Source organism: Acipenser ruthenus, chromosome 19 (genome assembly GCF_902713425.1).
Source record: "Acipenser ruthenus chromosome 19, fAciRut3.2 maternal haplotype, whole genome shotgun sequence".
Classification (NCBI taxonomy): domain Eukaryota; kingdom Metazoa; phylum Chordata; class Actinopteri; order Acipenseriformes; family Acipenseridae; genus Acipenser; species Acipenser ruthenus.
In genome coordinates, this window is record NC_081207.1 from 17,158,717 (window position 1) to 17,173,206 (window position 14,490).

The window sequence follows — 14,490 nt, forward strand, 5'->3', positions numbered from 1 at the left end:
TGTTGTTTTCCCATTCTCATTGCCTCAGGGAAGTGAGAAGAGGAATAGGTCCTGGCATTTATCACTTTGAGGGATACAGGGGACTGACATTCTCTAAATTATACTAAGGCTGTTCAGTAAGCTATAGAAACACTGATACCCTACCTTCTACCTGTTATCCAGGCCAGGCAGCTCATATTAGCCCAGAAAATGCTACCAGGGGGGTGGGGATGGGGGGGTCAGGGGATAATCTGGGTCCACTAAAACCGCAAGTTAAGGTAGGATTATACCAGAATGTTACTTACTGTGGGACAAGCTTCCCTGGAAGCATATCGTTTATAGGATTGCACGGCTGTTTATTACATGTTCTTGTTTTCAGCACCAGATCAAGCTCTCAGCTGGGATTCTGTCTGGAGGCTGTGCAGTGAATTGATGTACAACTTGCTTTACTGCTTTGAATAACCGTAGCAGCTATAACTGCTTTAAATCTTGTTTACACCCTAACTTAGTTATGCAAATATCTATTTCTCAGGAAACTAAAATATTGATATTACGAGCCAACATATTTAACTGTAGCCAAGTGTGGCAATGAAAGCCCTGCCAGTGTAATGTGTGAGGAATATTGGGTTGGCAGGGAGGGGGTTAAATTCCCTGCCAGAAATACACGTGGGAATGTGGCTGGGGCCGTAAATTGAATAATAGTGATTTATTAGGCTCCAGTCACAGGTGTGTGTAAAGGGTAATCACAGGTGTTAATATTTTGTTAATAAGTTTAAGTTGGTGTTTAGGTGAGTGGAGCCATGGGAGATAGACTGTGTTGGGAAAGTTATTATAGAACTAATGTGTAGTAGTTCTGTTGTTTCAACTGTTTGTTTGTTTTGTGTGTGTGTTAGTTTTGTATTAAACATCCGCACTAGCGCTTAAACTGCACCTTCTGTCTCTTGGTCTGCTTCCTGGGAGTAACATGCCTTGCCAGTGATGCTATCCTTTCCACACCAAGAAAATATCAGAAAATATCAGATGTTTTACTGCTCTCCTGTGGTCTCAGTAGAGCTCACAGAAATATGTCTAATTCCAAGTACATCTGATAACCAAAGTATGACCCTTAAGTGGGGTTACCACATGACTCGATGCATACACTAGGACAGTTCAGGCAATGCATTCTGTTACATTTAACCAGCCTCAGGTGCCTTTCACAGTACCAGAATACATTGGGGTGTGAATTGAAAAGCCTGAACTGTCGCAAACTGTCCTAGTGTACATGGACTCATATGGTAACCTTACCCTTAACCTTCATCACTATGCATCTGTTAGACATAATAATACATACTGTAAGTAAGAAATTCCACATAGAATCATATAGAGATATATAACTAGGCTATATCAGCCAAATTGTCTTTAAATGCCAGGACTGTCTAGTGTTCATCCACTTGGGAACAAGCTTCCTGTTGCTTTGCTGGAAATACACTGATGTGCACTCAATGGTGTTTATTAATATAAAGACACTAAGATGATATAGCCAACAATTACAGCAAACCCTCGCTGTTATGAACCTGTTGGGGTCCAAGCCTTTTGTTCGTTATATTGAGGGGTTTGTTATAGCGAAATGACAATCAAAATGAATGATAGACTGTTGGAGTAAGTTAATGAGATGAGATTGTGAATACAAGTCGAATTACATGTACCTGTTTTTCTCATGTACACAGTATTCTGCCTTTGTTTTATCCTGTTTGTTAAAGAATTAAAACGCAGTACAGAAAGCACAAATCCTGAATTGAAGCTGAACATTTATTCAAAATCAATCTGACACGAATCGTTTCAAAGTGCACCAAATCTTAATACAATATGCAAGAATCACAAACTTGAGTTTTTATTCCAAATCAACCCAACATGAAAAGTTAATCAGATCCTCAAGTTTTTTTTTCTTTAATCAATTTTGTTTTGCCGCATGGTTGCTTATAACAAGCCAAAAAATAAACCTATATTCACGACAGAGATATGCCCGCATTACTCCTTTTTTTTTTTTCAAACGATCAATATAGTTTCCAGCTGTGTTGCAACATAAAATGATTTTCGTTTTGGAGGAAGTTACACAGCAAGCGTTTTTTATTAAGACAAAAGAGTTGACTTCACTGCGGAGGTGGCATCCTGTGCATACAGACCGGGATGTTGACAGTGTGTGTTTATATGATCTTTTTTTTTATTTTTTATTTTGGGTCCAGGGGCCGGGTTCATTATAGCTGAAGGTTCATTATAATGAAGGGCGTTATAGCGAGGGTGTACTGTATATGTCTGTCAGGCAACTAGAACTGAAGAGTAACTCCTGAACTCCATGTCAAAGCACCTTTACAAAGCCGTATCAAGTAATTGCAGTCAGGGACACAGAAAGGTAAGGTAACAAGGAAGCTACTTGCTCTTTAACATTTAAGCATAATTAAATGGTCCCTGAAACACTTTCCATCGAAACATTGGTCATTTTTGCTTCATAGTAGTGTAACAAAATCTACTTTTGAATACTTTATAATTATGGATAAACCTGTAAATCACTGCTTGCCTCGCTAGAGCCAGCCTGCAGGCCTATGAGTGCTTATCTGCTTGGCAGCCGGCTATGTCCTTGTACTATCAATTATGTAGGATTGTTAGACAGATTGTCGTTGGCAACTGATTTTCTTTGGTCAGATTATGGCCAGGATAGCTTTCATAATCTGTTCTGTATAGTATACATGTATTATTTTATAAGAAGAAACGATGAACAAATTAAGTGAAGCTTTGAAAAGAAAGGGGGTGCGGCTTTTCACAAGTAGATATTTGTACACTAGGAATGAAACACTTCTGTAAATAAAATAAAATCTTTCCATATTCGGATGTCAGCAGACACTCAATCTGAACCCAGCCAGGCTTTGCTTGGTCATGCTGCCGCTGTGTCTCCACTCACTCAAACGGGGGTCTTATCAGAGCCCAACCAGGGGCTCACTATCAATAGACAACAAAGACTGAATATATCCATCTTACCACTCCACTGGCTGAGATAATTACATGAAATATGCTGCATACTGTTGGCTGACCAGTCAACCCAGGGTTACATAAGGAGACAAGGTAGCTGCATCTTAAATGCTTGAGTTCTGTTCCAGACAACTGTCAGAGGAATTTGGTGTGTGTTTGTGTGCATTGGAAGGGGTGGGGGTGTGGGGGTGTGGGGTGTGGGGTGTGGGGTGTGGGGGGGGGTGGGGTCATATTCTCCCTTACTTTGGCATTAATAAAAGGACCTGGCTTAAGATCTTACAATTCACACATGAAAGAATAAAACAGATAGCAGACGTGCATTATGGACAATCCCACAGGACCACAAGGGGCCGGGTTATCAATCTGACAGCATTGCAGAACACTGTGTTTCAAACAAACTCGTTAGTCATTACCTATGTGCACACCCAGATAAAAGCTGCCTTTCCACACTGAAACAAATAATACATGTGGAATGCATTCAGCTGCATTCCTCAGTTGATTAACAACCCAGAACATTGTTTAAACAATGTTGATTATGTAGGAAAAGATAATACAGGAGTTGTGTATAATGCAGAATATGGCACTGGTGCAGTAATGAGCTTGTTCTAAATGCTACATGCACTGAGGATCACTTAGTGACCTGGTGGCATTCCCAGCACGCATACAGGATCTTTCCAATTCCATTTCCAATTCATTTTTAAAAGCAATTCTCAAGTCCAATTCCTTTGAAACAATTGGAACTGGAATTGATATTTTAGAGACATCATAATTGTTGTGATTGTTCAGATGCTTTCCTTTGAAACTTCAATTTAAGTAATGTGTTGCCACTGTGAGAAGTTCATTTAAACAGAATACTGCTAATTGCAATTTTGATCAATAATGTGTTGAAATACTAATGTAAGGATAACCAAATACTTTTGTCAAAGTATGAAATTAGTTTCATATGTTATTTTTCATTTTATGCATGTTATGTAATAATTTGTTGTTTCATTATAAAGCTGAATCTTTAATTTATATCTTTCAGTAGAACAATTAGAAATAGAAATCACTTTGTTGTTTTTTTTTCATTTTTGTTAACTGCCCAAATATGTTTGCTTGCAGCAGTATATGAATGCATATGTGTGTGTGTGTGTGTGTGTGTGTGTATATATATATATATATAATTTTAACATTCCTTAAAGCAGGGCTTCTCAAACTCAGTCCTGGGGTCCCCCTGTGTCTGCTGATTTTCATTCCAACTGAGCTCTCAATTACTTAACTATACACTTCATTGAACTGATAATTTGCTTAATTAAACCTTTTCTTTTTTTTACTTGTTTTCAGCTCTTAAACAGTTGCAGTTCAAGTTACTCATAAAATGTTGTAGCTAACTTGGAATCTGCAACTGTTTAGGAGCTGAAAACAAGTAAATTAAGCAACACTATGTAACACAATTTTTGTTCCTGGGTAGTAAGTGTTATTTCCTAATTGCTTATGCCTCAAAAAGTAAGAAAATGGCTATTATTCCCTACAAACTTTGCTTTTGTGACCAGGACAGTGATATTTTGAAATTTACCTATTTCCAATGAGAAAACGGGCGAATTTGTGTCTTTTCGTTCACATAAAGTCAGAAAAAAACAACATATGAATCCAAATTAACATGTATTTATACTAAAGTAATACAAAAATGACTACAAAAGATTTAGAAGTGAGTAGTTTTTCGAGAATTACGATTATACTGTAAATCACTTTCACGAATCAGCCCCCAAATGTAGTCTCCCATCATGTTCTCATTGTGCTGTCCTTGGTAGCGGCGTTCAAAGTCCAGTATATCCTGCTGGAAGCACTCGCCTTGCTCCTCCGAGTACGCTCCCATGTTCTCCTTGAATTTATCAAGATGAGCATCAAGGATATGGACTTTGAGGGACATCCTACAGCCCATTGTGCCGTAGTTCTTCACCAGAGTCTCAACCAGCTCCACATAGTTTTCGGCCTTGTGATTGCCCAGGAAGCCCCGAACCACTGCGACAAAGCTGTTCCAAGCCTCTTTCTCCTTACTAGTGAGCTTCTTGGGGAATTCATTGCACTCCAGGATCTTCTTTATCTGTGGTCCGACGAAGACACCGGCTTTGACCTCAGACAGCTTAGGGGAGAAGCCTTGAAGGTACTTGAAGGCTGCCGACTCCTTATCTAGAGCTCTGACAAATTGTTTCATAAGGCCCAATTTGATGTGCAGTGGTGGCATCAGCACCTTCCGGGGGTCCAGTGGTGGCATCAGCACCTTCCGGGGGTCCACCAGTGGCACCTACTTGACGTTGTTCCTCCCCACAGAGAACTCGGTCCGCTGTGGCCAGTCCCGCCTGTGGTAGTGCGCCTTGGTGTCCCTGCTGTCCCAAAGGCAAAGATAGCAGGGAAACTTGGTAAAACCGCCTTGGAGACCTATCAGGAATGCCACCATTCTGAAGTCTCCTATGACCTTGATGCCATAGACAAATGCAGATATGTATCCACTTAGGCAGCTGGAACTAAACTGAACTGGTGGGCTTAAAGCCCCTGTATTTATACTACTATTTATATTACTGGAAAGTTCTAGAAGTTACTCCAAGTTTACTCAGCACTGAATCTATCTGGAATGTTCTGGAAAATAGGTCAATTTCAAAATATCACTGTCCTGGTCACAAAAGCAAAGTTTGTGGGGAATAATAGCCATTTTCTATACTTTTGAGGCATAAGCAATTAGGAAATAACACTTATTACCCAGGAACCAAAAAAAGAAAAATTTGTTATCAGTTCAATGAAGTGTATAGTTAAGTAATTGAGAGCTCAGTTGGAATAAAAAACTAGCAGACACAGGGGGTCCCCAGGACCGAGTTTGAGAAGCCCTGCCTTAAAAGGTATATAAGGACCTTTTTATTTCATCCTCCTGCTCACTGGTAAATCCAGGAGGATGATGGGAAATGTAGTTCTGTGAGGTCCATGCAGGTACATGTGAAACCATCTTGAGGCAGGGAATGCAATTTAAAAGTTTAAAAAAGTGGTCAAAATGTAAAATAAATAAATAAATAAAACAGTACACACACCTTACGTAAACAGTTGTAGCAACACATGGGAACATGTAACACAATAAAATAAAAAGGTCCTTATGTACCCTTTAAAGTACTTTATATTATTAGTTGTGTGTGCCTCAGTAGATACTGCATAGATGATAATGATTTGGAGGACAGTTGGATCAGTGTGAATAGTTTCTGTGGTTCCTATAGAGAGCGAGAGAGACTGTTGCCAAATCCATTTGGTTTCAATTTGCAGAGGTCACAATGACATATAGTGTCTATTTCAATGGATGGTCTCTGCCGGGAGCACCTGCTCAGTAAGGGTGGTATGAAAACTAAATTGTCCAATTTTATTTGCTCGAAAACAGTATGATTCAATTTATTTCCTGTACCCTTGGCTTAAGCAGGCCACAGTCTCTGGAAATTGCATCTTGTTCAGGGTGCTTTGATGAGTGCGCAGAGAACACCGTCCTGACAAGAATTCCTGTGTCTAGTGTCCATTGGCTAATGGCTGGTAGGCATGTGAACGTGTTCTGTGTAGCAGGATGCTTTGCTTAGTTTTGACCCAAACAGATTTGAATTGAATGTGAAAAAGCCTGAAGGAAAGAGAACAAAATAAAATTTAATTCCATCCAGTCCCTCTGGATTACTAGTATCCTGTATAATTTGACTGGATTTATTTGGTACCTACAAACCTGATTCTGTCTAATTTGGAAACAAGCATGACTTATGAGTGTTTTTGAATTGCAGAATTATGTGCAATCAGGCAAAGCTTCCAACATTATAATTTTGTCATTTTTTGCATTACATTTTACATTTTCTCTTTAAACCAGCACATACACTTGTGATGATGGTTAATGATGAGGAGAGGTGGAGGGATTTTGAAATTGGCCAAAGCTTAATGATGTAATACTACTACATCCTCCTTGGATCCATGGTTTACCTGACCTATAGAATACCAGAGTGTGTAATTAGCTTATGCTTCATTACACACACGTCAAACAATGCACCGTGGCAACCTGATGACCTTCTTGTAGGGCACAGATTAGTGGTGTTTGACGCCACTGATCCTGCTTTAGATGATACAGTCTTGAAACCACACAGACAGAATCCCCCTGATCTTCTGCACTGTGGATCAACTGTTGGAGAAACAGATAAATCAACTGCACTAAAGCCAATTTCTAAATAGTCTTCTGGCAGAGGCTGTGTGGCTCAGTGGATTAGCAATGGCCTTAGAAATCTCTAGATTGCCAATATGAATCAGCCCCAGTATGCACTAGATGAAGTGTACACTAAACCAAGTGGTTTCTAAATACAGGTGATTGTGTCAGCTCAGTTTGATTTTTTTTTAAATCAATTGACAGTACCTTTTGGGCAGAAACCAGATTATGTCACACTATAATCTATAACTTTTTTTCTTTCTTTTGCATTGCAGTTCCAAGCAACAGTGAATGAAGGAGTGACAGGAGTGATCGTCAATCTGACTGTTGAGGATAAGGATGACCCCACGACCGGAGGCTGGAGAGCAGTGTACTCCATCATCAACGGGAACCCAGGCCAGAGCTTCGAAATGAACACCAACGCCCAAAACAACCAAGGCATGCTGACAGTCGTCAAGGTAAAACAAACAAGAGCCTGCAAACTGATCCTGCATTGCAATATCCTTTCAATAGACTGGAACACTTTGTCAATTCATAAACTTTTATTCGCACAGCATACTCATGCAATTGATGCACTGATTTAGTACCCCGCTAAAGGAATGCTATGCCTGTAAAATACATACATTTCTCTAAAGCTGTTAATGTATACATCCTATTTTAAACTTAAGGAATTCATTGAATAGCATGTGTATACACTACATCACGTTAAAAAGAACAAATGAAATTCTAAAAATGACAGCACATAGACTGATCAGAAAAAAAAATCCTACAGTTTACATTACTTGGATCTTACTGTCCTCCACTGGGGATGCATATCCCTGAGAATGGGGAAATAGTGGAGTCTGTATTTACACACGTATGCCGCACTTTTTTATATACTTATAGCTGTTTATACTGTATCTCTAGAATTGAATAACCAGTTGTAATGAAACTTACTATGGACATTTAGTTCTGCAATATGTTGGGGGTATGTGGAGTCATCCGTGTGTGTGTTTATACATACAGTGGAGGTTTTGCATCGCCCTATAGAAATAGCTCATTTTGCTTCATAAAATTAAATGAAACCTGCTGAATGATGTTACGTTAACATATTGAATTACATACCGCTTTTTAATTTTCCATATACTTAATGAAAAACTGACAAATTGAAAAATGTGACATTTTGTAATCTAACATGAAATAATGTGCTATTATTATCACTTCCAGTAGACTTTTGCGATATCATTTTGTAGTTTCTTTGATTACCTGATGTTAAATAAAAGATCTAGATTATGTTTTAATTATGTCTCAATCCTAAAATTCTAGGTGATGCAAAACCTTTGGCCATAGCTGTACATCCACTTCTTTTATTATATATAATTCTTTACTTACAGCCATGGTGAGGGTTGTCACACATCTTTAGGCAGGTAGTTCCAGAACTCAGGCCCAAGCATTCTTTAGTCATTCCCCCTCCTGTTCCTGTCTGTTTAATGTGAACCCTTTCCTGCAGCCCCTGGATTACGAGATCTCTGCCTTCCACACCCTCCTGATTAAAGTGGAGAATGAAGATCTCTTGGTGCCAGATGTGGCATACGGACCCAGCTCCACGGCAACGGTCCAGGTCACAGTCGTGGATGTCAACGAGGGCCCCATCTTCTACCCTGACCCCATGAGAGTGACCAGGCGCGAGAACATCCCCATCGGCAGCGCAGTGGCCACACTGAACGCCACAGACCCGGACACTCTACAGCATCAAACTGTAAAGTGAGTAAAAAAGTCCACAGGCTGGAAATTCATTTAGCCCCAAACAGCCATTTTGGGATTCTACTTTGAATCATTGCACTAAGCATCCCATGTGGCTATGAGAAGTAACATACTTGAAAAAAAAAAAAAAAACAGGTGTCTCATTGGAAAACAAAAAAAAAAGTTTTTTCTTTAATTAGCTATATCACATGATCAGTGGTGGCTGGTGGCCAAAGTTTTGGGGTGTTCACACCTCAGATGCAGGTAAGGGGGTGGGGTCTTGGCGGTGGGGTCCAGGGAGCCAACCTCAGTGATAGAAGCACTGTCCAGTGGATCTGTTTCTTGTTAGAAGCGACACAAAAAGTTTGCTCTGCGATGTGTTATCATGGCAAATTTTTCAATTACATTATTAGTAAAGTCAGGAATGTCAGCCATCATCTCTTTTTCAATTGATAACATGGTTAAAGCATTGAATTGTTTGGTTTTCATACATTAAAAAATAATAATATAAAAAGTGAGATGTTGAAATAAGACAAATCTATTAAACACACTAAATGTACTCTGAAATTTAAATGTGTTTTTATTTAAATTTAAGTTGTCCCTGAATCTAAATCAATCCCAAGTTCAAAGACCAAGAACAGGAAAACATGAGACCTTAAATGGAAGACACAATTAAGGCCAAAGGAAAAAACAAACAAAAAAAACCACTGTAATTAACAATGAAGTAGATTTTTTTAGTTTATTTTCAGGAACCAGCAGATAATTTTTATAGACCTAATAAAAAACTGATCAGCTACAAACAAACAGTAAAAAAAATTGTAATTTAAAAACACCTAGAAACACCTAGCTAGCGCGCCTCCATTTTCAAGCTCCATGTCAGCCCTCATGGGACGTGCTGCAAACTTTTTGCAGGTCCCTTGGGCAACAGCAGCTAAGCCACTCTGGTCCGTGTTCAGGACGCAGGCTGTGGCTCCTCACCTTCAGCCCTTCCCAGCGTTCCCAGATTTCATGGAGGAGGTACGCTCAGAGTCAGCGCCCAGTGTGCTGAAGCGGCCTCGCTCGCTTCTTTAGAGGGCGTGGACAAGCTGGGCCTGCCGAGTTTTCCCCCAGTGGACTCCACCATTGCGGCCTTGGTCAAGGCTCCTCTGGTGGGAGGCTTGCCCAAGGACCATGCGTGCCTGAACCCGCAATGCAGGGTCATGGAGACGCACTTAAAGCGGGTGTATGCAGTTGAAGCAGAGGTGACTGGTTTGGCGAATACAGCGAGTATCCTGACTGCCTATCTGCATGGCATACTACGGGAAGCCCCGCTCCTTGAGCCAATGGCTTCCAAATTACACTTCATTTCAAGCTTTGGCACGGGGCAGGTAGAGCCGCTGGCAAGCTCTACAGGCTCCGCTGGGTGACCCGAGGTGCCACCTGCAAACCACCGCAGCAGCAGGCAATCGGATCCTTCCACAAGGAAGAGGGAACGCAGGGCGTGGTGCTTCCATGCAGCAGCGCTCCAAAAGGGCCGTTGCCCTAGGCAGCCGCCTCAGCGTGCTCCGCCCCAGCCTCAGCAGCCCCAGCAAGGGCCCTAAAGGTTTGTGGCCTCAGACCTATCCGTTTACGCATCATCAGCTGCAATACTGGCACAATTGCACCTCAGACTCCTGGGTGCTTGCCACCGTGCACGGGAGTTCCGCGCGGGACCTCCTCCTTTTCGAGGGATCAAGGTGAATGACCCTCTCCAGGCTTTGGCGCTCAGGCAAGAAATAGAGAAGCTGCTTCTCAAACAGGTCATCCATCTCGTAGAACACACCTCTCAAAGAGAGGGGTTCTACTCGAGATACTTTCTGGTGCCAAAAAAGGATGGCGACTTTTGCCCCATCCTAGACCTGAGACACCTCAATGGGTTCTTGAAGGAGAGGAGGTTCCAGATGGTCACGCATCGCCACATCTTCCAGTCAGTCCGTCTGGATGATTGGTTTACAACAGTGGACTTGAATGACGCGTATTTTCACGTTCCTATCCATCCAGCACACAGGAAATATCTCCGCTTCGCCTTTCAGGGGAGCATATTCAAGTTTTCCATGCTGCTTTTTGGCCTCTCCTTAGCCCCCTAAGTATGCTTTCCCAAAAGTATTGGTTGGTGGTCGTCTTCGAATTGAAAGGGAACATTAGGTTACTTACCGTGACCCTGATTCCCTGAAAGAGAAGAAAACCACCAAACCTTGCGAGGTTGCATCACTCGCATTCGCAGGTTCGATGCAAAAGAGGAAGTGAGCACTGCGGAACGACTACTTATCCCCTCGGCAGGCGGGACCGAGGGCATCATTCCATGGAGGGGCCTATCGGCAGCTTTGACATAAAATGCTCAGTGAATACCTACCAAAGGCAGGCATATCCCAAAAGTATTGGTTGGTGGTCGTCTTCTCTTTCAGGGAACCAGGGCTACCAGGGTAATAACCTTTTAACAAAACACAACAAAAACTGTCCAGGCTGGGCAGAGCCTTCATTGAACTTATCATTGAATAACACCCAACCCTCGTTATATCGCCCCTCTCTATACTGCGAATTCGGCTATATCGCGGTCCTGGAGTTGGCTCCCCATTTTTACAGTCTAACTGCGCATGCCTTAGCTGCACTATACATAGAACATTTCACTTAGAATTGCTGTTCGTTTTATTTTGTACTGCACATCACAAACAGAACAATTAAAAACAAAGCATTAATATCGTACAGTTATCATATATACATGCATTGCACAATAACACAAAGCCCATTTAAATATCTACTTGTTTAAGCGTTTTTTTTAAGCAATGCACTAGCAAAAGTCACAGAGCAGTGATGTCAACTCCCTAGCAACAAGCCTCCTATATTGGGGATGGATTCTTTCAATGCAGCGGTTTGGGCATTTGAGAAAGGAGAGGAAGATTCATTAATTGGAGACTTAAGTTGATGAGAAGCAGTTACCCTCCGCAGTACGAATTGAAATGTGTGCTGCTTTTTATACGAAAAATGAGAAAAAGCGGGTTGCGTAGATGATTTATATTGGACCCTGACGCCCCCCATAAAATGAGGGAGTGGTTGTACAGTATTTTATTTGTTTGCCTATTTGTTTGCTGTGGGTCTTTCGCTATATCGCGGCCCTCGATATATAGCGGATTTGTATTGGACCCCGACACCCACGATATATTGAGTGGGTGCTGTATATTGCAACACAGATCAAAAAAACACACTGACCTACTCCCTCTCCCAGACAGTTGATTTCTGGCTCTTTTTATGCAGATGGCCACTGCCCAATTAGGACCAATTGCTATAACTAGAGAGTGGCCACAACTGTGGTTGCTGGCAGACATTAACCCTGTCCCTGCCACACTGACATATCATATTTTTTGTTTTTACTTTGAGATCAGCGTTGAGCTAAAATGAATAGCAGAGGAAAATCCAAAGGGCAGAGTTTTCCACTGAGGACATGACTGTGCTGTGTTCATAGTAGAAATCAGAGGGGTCGGTGCATGTGTAAACTCTAAAGATCCCTGTATTTTTGCTGCGCTTATTAGAATATAGTGTGTCGTCAGAATTCATCATTATTGATTGCTTCTTGATGTTTTTTAAGGAGCATGAGGGTTAAGGGCAAACTGACAGCTGCAGAGCTGAACTGATATTTTAAAAAGGCTGAATTAAGCACTGGCTGTTTATTAGAAGACCTTTGTTGAGCTGTCGATGCCAATCACTCGCAATCACTTAGATTAAGTCAGATTAGTTACTAAAACCCTGCAACGGAGTTCATTACAGAGCTGAAACACCGTGGGACCAGACAAGGAATCAAGAAAGATGAAGGAAGATTTCTTAATCAGGGAAGGACGGAGAGTCTTTTTCATTAGATTTCTATTTGTTGTACTTCCATCGAGGTTTATGAAAAAAAAATCATATCATTTTAAAAGTCACATTAATCTCTATATATCTGTCTTTGAATGATAGCTTAGTGGCTTTACTTTTCATTAGATACTTTATTCTAGTCTGAACACTTTTATTAAATATTCATAGATCAAATAAATCTGTGATCATGAGCAAACACCATCAATAAATGGCTTTGCTCACTCTTGTTATGTTATCTACACCTATTTATTAACCTTTCAAACTGTCATATTTGAAGTTCTGTCTTTTGTGAATCACTGTGGATCTAGTTTTCCTTACTTGCTTCTTGCAAAGCAGCTTCAAGAAAAGCACAACCTAAGGAGCTAAAAAATAAAATCCTGTAAATCTCACTAATATGTATCGCCATCATTATCAGTAAAAGACAAGCACACTATGGTGACAGTGTATTTGATTATATAATGGTATCTCTTTATTTATTGCTAAGTGTACAAATTGCTCCATCGAGTCCCAGCATTCTGCTTCAAGAACACAGAGTCTGAAGTTACAGGAGTCTGCGGAAAAGCAACGATTGGTTATTGAGAAGCAGAATCCAGGCATGAGGTATCTGGGAGTTTGAGTTCTTCTCAATATCCAGTCACTGCTTTTCCAATCATTTGCATGTGTTCAATGCAGGGACACGGTGAAAATGCAACAGTGAAATATCTCAAAGAAACAGTCATAACATGACAACAACAATTGTGTGTATCTTTTACATAAGAACCAGAAAGACCTCCTGGAATGACTTTGTTAGCTTTGTGAATAGCTGACTATTTTATGGACTCTGGGTGGTTGTGGATATGTTATTGCATTTATAACATCTGGCATCACCAGACAAAAAGCTAAAACTTAATGCTTTTCAAATAAGGAGCTTCCTGCTCCCTGCAATATATTCATATGTTTTGAATGTCAGTCTTCTAGATTGTAGCAAATAGCTCATATTGAAGAGAGACATCAATAAGTCTAATACTTACCTTTGACCTTTAAAAATAATATACATTCAGCACTCGGATGTCCGTTACACAGATACACGTCAGTCGCGTTTTATTGCCCTTATATTAAGAATAAAATCAATCCCCATTATATACATGTAACAAATGAATGCACTTAACCATCACATGCAATTTCTGACGTTTTCTGTTACAAAGCCCATCTCTTCAATGTTACAATTTATCTGAAAATTTTTCTTTTTTTTTAAAATTTTATACTGTGCAGTAATTTTTAAGATTAGGCCTATTATTTTAATCTTATGCTGTGCAGTTACACAGCGCTTCCTCCAGTTTCACCTGACAAAAGCGAACGAGACAAGGTAGGGTAATGTAACAGTTAATCATTAAACAGTTTTAGATACTGTGATGTATTTTTTTTATCTGTGATCTTATGTTGCTTTTTTGCATTTTCCTTTGCAAGTGAACTGTGACATTAGGGCCTTATCGATCACTATATTCTGCAATTTTGAATAATGTCTTAGGATACTGTTTTAATTCTGGAAATTTTTTTTTAAATTTTTTTTTTAATCTTTTGGTTTTGTTAAAATGCATTTCTTTTACGTTTTACGCAGTTCTTTTTATGGATAACATTTAGATTTAATTTTGCTGTTAATGGGAAATTTTACATACCACTACAATATGTATGGATTTAAAAGCATGTACAGTACTGTATTACAGTTAACGTGTTGTCTCATTAGTTTTGGCAAG

At 40.2% G+C, this 14,490-nt stretch overlaps 1 protein-coding gene across 4 annotated transcripts in view; it reads left to right on the plus strand.

The window, feature by feature from the left end:
- LOC117424173 (cadherin-13-like) overlaps positions 1–14,490 on the plus strand; it is a 581,895-nt gene that overhangs the window by 475,567 nt on the left and 91,838 nt on the right. For all 4 annotated transcript variants that reach the window (XM_058992546.1, XM_058992547.1, XM_058992549.1 and 1 more), the window contains 2 exons: positions 7,447–7,629; positions 8,661–8,914. In XM_058992546.1, the coding sequence (XP_058848529.1) occupies positions 7,447–7,629; positions 8,661–8,914 (437 nt within the window). The remainder of the gene's footprint in view (positions 1–7,446; positions 7,630–8,660; positions 8,915–14,490) is intronic.